The sequence below is a fragment of the Lolium perenne genome, chromosome 6 (genome assembly GCF_019359855.2).
Source record: "Lolium perenne isolate Kyuss_39 chromosome 6, Kyuss_2.0, whole genome shotgun sequence".
Classification (NCBI taxonomy): Eukaryota; Viridiplantae; Streptophyta; class Magnoliopsida; order Poales; family Poaceae; genus Lolium; species Lolium perenne.
The window spans coordinates 3062962-3073778 of record NC_067249.2 but is presented as its reverse complement, the minus strand read 5'-3'; the positions used below and the strand labels follow the sequence as shown (position 1 = coordinate 3073778).

At 45.4% G+C, this 10817-nt stretch overlaps 1 protein-coding gene across 1 annotated transcript; it reads right to left on the bottom strand.

Annotated features, from left to right (window-relative positions):
- Positions 1-3791: 3791 nt before the first annotated feature.
- On the bottom strand, positions 3792-8969 carry LOC127309031 (extra-large guanine nucleotide-binding protein 3). Its single transcript, XM_051340016.2, has 9 exons — positions 7742-8969; positions 7532-7669; positions 6550-6654; positions 6277-6462; positions 5705-5882; positions 5375-5625; positions 4837-5009; positions 4554-4751; positions 3792-4430 (listed from the first exon to the last, which is right to left on the bottom strand). Exons 1-9 carry the CDS (start codon positions 8756-8758, stop codon positions 4043-4045), a joined length of 2634 nt encoding a protein of 877 aa, XP_051195976.1. The 5' UTR covers positions 8759-8969; the 3' UTR covers positions 3792-4042.
- Positions 8970-10817: the final 1848 nt, after the last annotated feature.

Below are 10817 nucleotides of genomic sequence, written 5' to 3'. Positions count from 1 at the left end.
TGATCGAGACTCCTCTCCGATCAATAACCAATAGCGGGACCTGGAGATCCATAATGGCTCCCACATATTCAGCGATAACTTAGTGATCGATTGAACCATTTACATACGATACCGATTCCCTTTGTCGTGTGATACTTTACTTGTCCGAGGTTTGATCATCGGTATCTCCATACCTAGTTCAACCTCGTTACCGACAAGTACTCTTTACTCGTACCGTGGTATGTCATCTCTTGTGACCTTGTCACATGCTTGCAAGCTAATTAGACGACATTCCACCGAGAGGGCCCAGAGTATATCTATCCGTCATCGGGATGGACAAATCCCACTCTTGATCCATATGCCTCAACTCATACTTTCCGAATACTCAATCCCATCTTTATAACCACCCATTTACGCAGTGTCGTTTGATGTAATCAAAGTACCCTTCCGGTGTAAGTGATTTACATGATCTCATGGTAGAAGGACTAGGTTACTATGTATCGAAAGCTTATAGCAAGATCAACTTAATGACTTGATCTTATGCTACGCTTATTTGGGTGTGTGTCCATTATATCATTCACCCAATGACATAACCCTGTTATTAACAACATCCAATGTTCATGATCAGGAAACCATGATCATCTATTAATCCACAAGCTAGTTATACAAGAGGCTTACTAGGGACTCTTTTCTGTTTACATAACACACATGTATTAATGTTTCCGATTAATACAATTATAGCATGGGATGCAAACATTTATCATAAACACAAAGATATAATAATAACCACTTTATTATTGCCTCTTGGGCATATCTCCAACAATCCGATCAAGGTGGTTTCTTTTTTCGATAAAAGGAATATATTAATATCGAGAGATACCAATTACACCCAGCCTCTGCAACAATGTAATACCCTAATGGCAGTACGGATGCACACAACCAAAGAAAGAAAAAAAAACTAAGAAAATAAAATCCCGCTACGGTATTCAAGCCCTAGCACCAACAATACAACTACCACCAAGACAACACCTAAACTCCAGACTCTCCAAAAGCAACGCCTCCAGGAACAGAATAGTGCACAAGCATCATCGTTGCTCGATCAAAGATCTTAGGTTTTCACCCTAAAGATATTCCCCGCTCTCAAAACAGTGTCTTCAATAAGGTCATTGCCATGCACAACCAATTAAGGCCACACCTTAGATTTTCACCCTGAACTGAACTTCACATGTGTTGTCATTCCCACTTACATACTGCTGTTGCGAAACCCAAAACACCAAGCAAGTACCTCAACAACGCACAGCTTGAACCTCATTGCTAGTCTTCCAATCTAGTCTTCATGATATTCTACGTCTCTGACTTCACCATGGACCAAAATGTCACCTAATGGCAAAAAAGAACAGAGGTTCGCGCCGCTCCCTCCAAAACCAAACGGTCGGAATAAAAGCATGGGTGCGCACGACCGTATACCACCCGATCCAGCAAACTCCAGGCATAAGGTGCACTATTACATTCGCCGGTGGAGCATTCCAGAACTCACCACGCCGGCCAGATCAAGAAGGACAGGCCTCAGAAAGGTCTCCATCTTTGCACAAGACGAACCCTAGGATAGCCACCTTTATTAGGCAGATCGGCAGGCCCCCACACCGCCGCCCGCCAGCCGACACCCTCCGGTGGAAGAGGAGGCAAGCCTAAGCACGAACCACGTGCACGCTTTGGCCAAGGCTGGCATAGTGCACCGCGCCGCCTCCCCACGTACTTTCGGGCGACCAGGCAGCCACGCCGATGGCGAATCTAGACGGGAGCCTAGACCTGTGACCTCCTCCCAATGCGTGGATGCCCAAAAGAAGCCATCGTTGCAACATGGCCAATAGGGCATCGCCCCATCTGCCGCAAGCAGCCATCCCGCGCGGGCGCCGCGCCCGAGGGAACGTCGCCGCAACCGCATGGCTAAGGGCGCCGCCCCAGCCACCGCGCGCAGCCGACACCTTCCATCGTCCCTAGCCTCCGCCAAAGATATGCCACCGCGAATCAACCCCCGATGCCTTCGACGCCAGGCCCGCCGCCCCCACGGCCATTGCCAGCAGCAGAGGAGGCCCCTGGGATTTGGTAGGGGTGGCTGGAGGAGTTTCCCCAGGCGACGCCCTAGGGGACGCACGCGTGGGGGTTTCGTGTGTAGACAGGAATGGATGAACTCCGTCTCAAGGTGGTTCCTAGTTACTCGTCGATTAGTTCCATCTGGTATGATAAGTGCAGTGACTTCGAAAGACTTTCTCTTTTTTCTTCTTTAGAACTTTTTGTCGCTTGTATGTGTTTCAGTTTTTTCAATGATGTAGAACTTCATTTTTCTTTGTGAATGACATATAACTTAATTTATCGTGCTACAAATCAAATGAAGATATATGGAACTGTATATGACAAGAGGATAAATCAAAGATTCAATCTAATCGACCAAGATTAAACATATAAAATCAACCTGTCCATCTATGATTCGAACGAACTGACAAAAGCAATCGATCTATCTATCTAGCTGGTTCACAAGAAAAGAAACGATCGTGTCTATCTAAAGCATGCAGCGTGCTGCTAGGACTGAACATGTAGATGGATCTCTCTACGGCCTGAGCATGCCGGTCCACCACCTCCACTTCCAGCGCTCCTCGACCGACGGCTTATCATCGAACCACCCCCTCTTCCTCCAGCTCTCGTCCTCCACGAGCCCCTCGTCCATGGCGGCGATGCAGGTCCTGAAGTGCTCCTCCTTCTTCATCATGCACCTGCGCAGCGCCGCCGTGGCTTCCCGGCACCGTCGCACGTCAGCGGCCTTGCCCTTCTTCTTCCGCCACTCCTCGCACTGCGCCCGCGCGTCGGCGAAGTCGGCGCTGCAGCCGCCGGCGTCCATCTGCATCTTCACCACCTCCCGCTGGGTGTGGTAGTAGGACAGCACATGGCTCGCCCTGTTCCCCATCGCCGGCCGGCCGGCCGGCGCAAGAGGTAGCTAAGCTTGGTACGGCGCGCGCGCTGCCCAGCTGGCTAGGGCGTGATCGTTTGTTCTATTTAGGTAGCTTGGTACGGTAGTTATATATAACGACATTCATGCCGTGCGCATCAAGCAGATGGATTTTTTTCCGATCGGGTGAGTCTTGGGCCGATCGAAACGAAACGAAACGAAACGAAACGTGGATCTGTCAACGTACCATCACCAGTCACCAACCATCCCATCTCGTCTCTATGTACCATCACCGCCAATCCGCCATTACACATTCCAAATTAATGCACGTCTACTGAAACCAGATAAAGCACGAATACAGCTATCTACTACTTCTTTACCTTCCTCTGCACATTCCTCTTCATCAGAATGCAGATTTTGGATAGCTGAAGGATCACAACTCCCAAGTTCAGAACCTCTACAGTCTTTTCCTCGCATTCTTTTCCTGAATCCTGACTAGCTCGAAATATATTGCGCATAGATTGCTCTAGTTCTGGAATAACATTCAAGAAATCCTCAAACTTATACTTCATTTTGTTCCTAAATGAACACCAACTCTTGCAGTTAAATCATGGTATTTTGAGCAGTATTTAAAGCTGTAGGAACGGCAGATTTAGATGACTCACTATTAGGTACTTCCAGGTTCTTGGCCTTGGCCTTATCCATAGCTTTCTCCATGGTGTTCCAATCAGAAACAGCTATCCCAGTTCTTCCTTGCAGTTCCTGCAAATCTTGATGTGTCTTCTTACCCGAGCTGAATCAGCTTCATCTTCTACTGGAACATAGAACAAAACTAACATGCGCTATACTGTTTGGACAGGGTGGAGTATTAATCAATTGGTGTCCATGGATCAGTGCAGTGCAGAAAAATTGTTACCACACACCAGTCAACATCAGGACCAGCATGTCATGCTTCATCTCTCTCGACAGCCAAGACACAAAATGAAAAACATTCCATCAAAGAAACCTGCAGATTACTTTTTTTACAGCCATTAATCAATCAATGACTTCTGTACGGCACGAGAGCGTCGAAAAACAGGCCAATCATCAGTCGGAGCCGGGCCTTCGGCGCAGCAGTTCTCATTCCGCTCTGATGAAAGGGGAGGAGCTCATCTCGGTGGTGCTGTAGAACGACTCCTCCTGGTAGTAGCTCTCGTCCTTCTCCTCCTCCCACTTGAGCACCTCCCTGATGTACTTGAACGCCTCGTCGACAGTCTGCCGGTCGCGGCCGCGCGCCTGCCACACAAACAGCTTCCGGTTCGTGTGGGTGTTGTATACCTCCTTGAACTTCATTGCGACGTAGTAGAATGCCTGCTGGGCCAGCGACTGGTTGTTGTTCTGCGTCCGGACCGGGCAGAAGTCACTGAACCACTCACAGGCCGAGAGCGGGGCACGGCTGATCTTCTCCTCGAACAGGTCGTACTTGTTGAGCACCAGCACGAAAGGTGTGTCGCAGAAGCATGGTTGCCTATGTGTCCAACACGAGAGAAAAATGATGATTCGCAATTTAGCCAACTAATCATAAATTTAAGAAGACCATGCATGATACCAGTAACAAGAGTAGTAGTCATGGAAAAAAGTTTTAGCGTACCGGATGGTAGCCTCAAACAACTCTTTGCTTTGCATCATCTTGTTCAGGAGAGGCCGGCCATTGCCATTCACAGGGGGTCCCACTTGGTCATAGTCACTGAGCGCTACGCAGAATATTATCATGCGGACATCCTCAAACATCTCCACCCACTTGCAACCATCATTCAAGCCCTTGGCGCTTACTCTGATCAGCTGGTATCTGAGGAGCAAAACATACATAAGATTAAGTGTGCCCAATTAAGATGTTCTTTGCACAAGCTGTGGTGGAGGCTAAGAGATTATACTTGGTAAGAGGCTGAGAATGCGCCTCCGGGTTGTCGATGTAAGGTTCAGACATTGGGCTACGATCATCAAGGGTGAACTCAATGAAAGCCAACCCATTCCCTTGCGTTACTCCTTCAGCAAATATCACATCCTTCTCTGAAGGTTCATACTCATTGCTCGATACCTCAATAGCCTGCAAGAGTATGCGATGCATAGGATAAATCAGTTGAACAAGTTGAAAACGAAATACTGGGCATGCCTTGAAACTTGAACATAAAAAGAACCAAAATATTATAAGTAACGGTCCAAGATAAATACAAAAATAAGCAATCTGGAACGGTGATCAGCAATCCTTAGAAGATGGATTCAACATGATAATAGACACTATATGCTGAATATTTTAAAACACTAACACTTAATATGTAACATGAGCTTAAGTTCTGGAAGTAATAAATTATGGTCACAGGAACTCATCATCGAGTGAAATATAGTCAAGTGCTCTGAGTGCTGTCTTACTACAGGTGTTGCGGTAGTAATTTTAAAGCTCTGTTTTCTTACCCTGCTCAGGAAGTACTCGGCAACATCAGGGAGAAAATGTAACTCATCCTTTCTTTTATATGTTGCTTGTATGGCAGGATCCTTCCACATCTCATCGACAAATGGAGCATATTCACGTGTTGCGGCAGGGAAGAATGCATCTAGATTGCCCATTGCTATGATATCCAATAGCCAATCGGAGAATTTCTTCAGCCTTGCGTTTATTGAGTATATGCACGAATCTGAACCATTAGCTTTATTTTCTGCTTCATCTGCATAAAAGAATGGTTCAGTAATAGAGCGTATGTGCCCAAAAAAAACAAAGAGAAGTAAATGACTCGACTAGGTTACCTTTTTCTCCTGATTCATCCTCTGAAATTGTGTCATGCAATCTAGACAAGGCCTCTTCCTCAAAACGCTCACGACCTTCTAGCAAAATCCCAAGATACTTGAACATATTGCTTTGGATCATCAATTTGATACCATCAAGTTCTTCTTCGGTGAACCTTGTTCCGTAGAGGTACTTGGCCTGATACATAGAAGGAGAACACATGTAAGCATGACACATGCAAGAACAAGCACGGGTTAATAAGTATATACAACACTGCATAGTAGAGACTCCTAAACAAAATTTAAGTTTTATGTCTAAGAATAGGATCTTGGTGATTGGAATATACAAATATCATAGCCCACCATCCCAGGTCTATGCAAAGGATCTTACACATACATGGGTCTTTATTTAGATACTGGAAGAGCAACTGAATGTCAAGTAATCATGGGTCATTTGCGCTAAATGTAATCACTATTGGCTTCCAAACGGCTTCTACATCATGTAGTTACAGGGCCAGACTGCGAGTAACAGCTATGTATGTCGCAAGAATCAATAGGACACTAGGCATAAGTGATGTGAAATCGGATCAGACCTGCTTAAATATAGTGCTTGTACCAGCACTAGGTGGTCCAAGAAGCAGCAGTTTTTGTATTCTTTTCTGATCCAAATAATCAGGAACGGCTCTTGGTACATAGGGAATATCATCCTTGGTTCCATTAGAGTCCCCAGGAGGAGGGACTGGAAGTGAAAACAATGCACATGCAAAACGTGTCAAAGCCTGGTCATAGAAAAAAAAAGATTGTTAGAATAAGCACATCTAGCTTAAGCAAGTCATAAAGAAAGAAAAAAGAAAATTGTTACATACTGACTCCCATATTTTTCCTTTGATGTTGTTCTGTCCTTCTTCCTCATAACGACCATCGTCATAAACCCAAAAGTGGGTATCACGTGGACACTGAACATTTGCAACCTACAGCCAAGATGGAAATGATGTTTAAAAATAGTTCTAGCACACATCTGTTGCCTCTACAAGTAAAAGGCATCTTTAAATCGTGGCCTTGTATCCAAGATCGCTGAGCTAAAAAATAGCAGCTGGTGCTGGTGCCGGTTACCAATCCTACTAAAGCAGGGAACTTCCATTCATGAATTCATATTTAATAGAGCATCTCCTAAACAACAAAAGCATTGCATTTACTGGAAAGTCCTAATTTGTCGTGAACTTGGAAGTCTTAAAATGGATATGCCAGTTATCGTGCCATGTGACAATTTAACGAAACACACTGGTTGTTCAATTTACTTGTCGGAATTTGATATATCTTAGTAATGATTGCCTGGATTTTTTACTTTGAAGGGTGGTCACAATTAAAACAACAGAATACATAATCTCAATACCTGTAATTAAAGGGCAGAATCATATTTCAAGTCAACCAATATATCGAGATTCAAATGAACGTGCTTAATCAGTACAATAATTTTGCATAAGTGAAAAAATAGCTCATCGCAGGGTAACAAATCACATTGATGATTGATGCATAAAACAAAATTTACATTTTACTACTCGTTGTCACTTTCCTTCACTGACCTTGCGACTTCCTTAGCTGTACATTACTACCTTAATATTAGCCTCGAAATAAAAATAGCTGCAGAGTAGAGACACTAAATTATCCCTTATGAGGGCAGTGGGGTCTAATATCCTTATAGCTGGGCAGTGAGTTCTAAGATCCTTATAGTATAGCAGTTTCTGACAGTGCGCTATCGAGAAGCAGCCCTAGGAGAATAAACAATGCTACTTGGAATATAGCAAGTGTAAGATCTAACTAGAGCAGTAGAAATGGAAAGATTTTAACCTTGAGAATTTTCAGCTCGCTCTTTGTTATTTGCCTTCCATTTATATAAACCTGGGTGTTGCCGTTACTAGCATTGGCGTGAAGCTTGCCCGTGAAATTGAGGTTAGAACTAACAATCCTGTCAGGTTTTTGTCCTTCCTACAAGAAGACAATTTATTAGCACGAATTCAATTCAACTTATACATAAGCTGAATATTTAACAAATTTTACCTTCCCCCATAATCCCGACTCCTTATCGTACCAATATTTTCCAGGCTTCAATTTCTGAGGAGACCGCGAACAACTAAGCAAGTCTGTCAACTCCTCCGACCTCAACGGGCAACCATTCACAATAAGTTGCTCTGGCCGAAGCTGATTAGCTTGGCACTCCTTCTCAGCTTTCAATATCTGCCTAACTTCCAAGGGGCTGAGCAAGCGCGCGAGTGTCCTGGAGCTCTTCCCCAGCTTCGACCGCTTAGACTCGTCGATCGGCTGTCCGATGCAGGTGACGCACTTGCGGCCTTCCGGCATAGACCCCATCATCCTCAGCACGCAGTAGCCGCAGTACCTCGCGTCGCAGACGATACAAGCCTCCTTGCTCTCCCATTTCCTCTTCCCACACCGGTTGCACGCCATCCGCCGCCTCCTTCGCCTCTTCTCCTTCTTGGTTACCGCCGCCACGTCGTACTGCTCCGACGACATCCCGTCGCTCTCGCCGTTGTACTTGCTGTCCGGCGTGAACCCGAAGGTCACCACAGGGCCGCCCCTCCGCCCGCCGTGCGCCTCGCGGCCGCTCCTTGGCCCCGGCGAGCTCTGCGCCGAGCCATGCGACTGCGAGCGGGAATCCTCCTCCTCATCGTCGTCGAACTCCCCGTTCTGCAACACTGAGTTCACCGACTCCGAGCTGCCGCCGCCGCCGCCGCCAGCAGCCTCTGGCTCCGCGCACCGGGCTATCCGGGACACCGGGAGGGGGATCGGGTCGACCACCACCGGCGCCACGGGCAGCCCTCCGCCGCCGCCCCCGAGGCTCTGGGGGCCGGACGCCGGCTCCGCCGTCGGGATCGCGGGGATATCCACGGGGTCCGCCCGGGGGAGCTCGTAGGGCACCGGCGGGCCGTCGTACTCTAGGGCGATGGAGTAGTCCAGGTTGGGCGGCGCCTCCGGGATAGGGGTGCCCGGCGGGAGGATCCGCCGCATCATCTCCTCCCAGCTGCCGCCGCCGCCGTCCTCCGCCTCCGCCCCCGCCATGGGGCCGGCGGATCTAGATGGCGCCTGAGCGACCAGCCACTGGATAGCTCGTTCCTTTACTCGAATCTCAATTGCCCGGGGCTGCAGCGGCGCGCGCGAGAGGGCACCGGCGGCGAGGGCGCGGTGTAGGAGGGAAAGATCGGAGCTTGGGTAGGTGGTGGTGGGAGCACGGGAGAAAGAGGAGGAAAGGTGGAAGAGAGTTGCTGCAGTGGAGTGGACAAATTTTGGTACTTGATGCTACTTTCCTTTTCATTTTCTGAATAAACCCGAAAATGGAAATTGGATTTTAAAAAGTGGGCTATGTTTCCCTTTTAGGTATGTGCTCAATCTTTTGAGATATATTTTTTGAAAATTTTGCGAGTGTTTTTTTAGAGAACTTTTGGGAGTGTTGTGCTTGATTTCTGGGGCATGTACTGAAATCTTTTCAAGAAATGGAAATATCATGCCCCTATTTTTCATGCATGTAATCTTTTCGTGTTGATTTTCCAAAAAATTATAGGTTTGGTGGTTTATTGTATGGGGCAGTGCTAGACATCGGTCCGGTGATATTTCACCGATTTGACTCTGTATCTATAGTTCGATATCACTTCACTACACACAAACATGGCGTAAAAGTAGATAAATCCCTACGATTGTTATTTTATAGGGATTTATCTATAGTGGTATCACTACATTATGCAAACATGGGCATTATATCGGAAGTATAACACTTAAAGGCCACGAAGCCTATAGCTTGGAGTACAAGATGATGTGTAGAATCCTAGTTCATCTCTAGACGTATATGTATTCTAACATGTGGGAAGTTTGTTCATCAACATGAAACTTGTGGGTGCAACATTTCTTGTCCATCCGTAGCATCCTGGTAACATTCTCACATGGGGTTAATGCAGAAAGTTGTAAATTCTTAAACTAAAAGCAATACTCATATATTTCAATTGATAAAACCACAAATACCAAGTGCTAAAAGTTCATGCAAAAAAATAATCAAGGTATATATGTAACAAATCCCCATATGGAATTAATATAACCCTGCTATGCTTCATCGCTTCATAATCTATTCAGATTTACTTTTCTAATGACTATAGCATGTGTGTTGAATTAAACTTTATGTATGAGGCATATACTGAATTTTTTTCATATATAATTTTCAAAAATTATAGGTGATGGTTGTTCTATTCCTGTTTAGGACATGCTTAGCTTATGGCTGGATTTTGCCATAGGTAAGAAAATAACAATATATATAGATAAATTGATTGTCTTATAGTCCATGCAAGTTTTGGCACGAGTATGTATGTACTAGTAAAAATAGGGCCAGGTACTTGGAGAGTGGAGTATGTTGATTATACCATAGTTGCATTATCTTTGGTTTACCTAATTTTTTCAATAAAAGGACAATCTTTATTAGCTTTATCGCCACCTTGCTAAAAAAATTAAAATAAGTTTGGAAGGGCGACTTTTACTAAGTTTATGATTGTTGTTCTGCAAGTTCAGCCGTGACCTGCTACAATAGCTTTCGAAAATTCAAGTCCCCACTTTACAAACTTAGGAGCTAGTTGCCTACCCCATCTCTTTTTTAACACATGGATTATATTAGCATTAAAGATCATCGTACATCATTACATGGCTCTCAAGAATGGAGCAAGAAACGGATGTGCCTAGCTGCACAAAATAAGAGAAGGATGGTCCACACTGGTAAAGAACATGAAAAAAATCAAAGATTGTCAATGGAGCCAATCAGTCATCGATCATTCATCGACAACTCAGATTCGAATATGCCCCATCCGCAATCTTCAAGGATCTCTGTGCTCCATACCAATTGATGCTCAGCAGGTGGCTCTCCCGACGGTCTGTCTGGCGTATGCACTTAAGGTTGGGAAGAGTTTTTGACGATCAATTTTAGTGAATAACTCAAGGATTTCCATACAGTCTCAGCGCCAACCTTGAAAAGGCAAAAAAAAAATAGTTAGTTCATTTTGACAAGGAAAAGAACACCTTGAGCCCAAATTAGTTTTCTTCTGGCATTGCAACTTCGGGAATGACGATCTTGTTCAATGTTTTC

Bases quoted from the DNA above. Each gene is read 5' to 3' on its own strand.
- LOC127309031 (XM_051340016.2), bottom strand. From the start codon at position 8,758: ATGGCGGGGGCGGAGGCGGAGGACGGCGGCGGCGGCAGCTGGGAGGAG. The intron at 5,626-5,704 runs GTAACCTAGTCG...TCTTTTATGCAG, and splicing joins GGATGAATCAGGAGAAAAAG to ATGAAGCAGAAAATAAAGCT. The intron at 5,010-5,374 runs GTAAGAAAACAG...ATACTCTTGCAG, and splicing joins CCGAGTACTTCCTGAGCAGG to GCTATTGAGGTATCGAGCAA.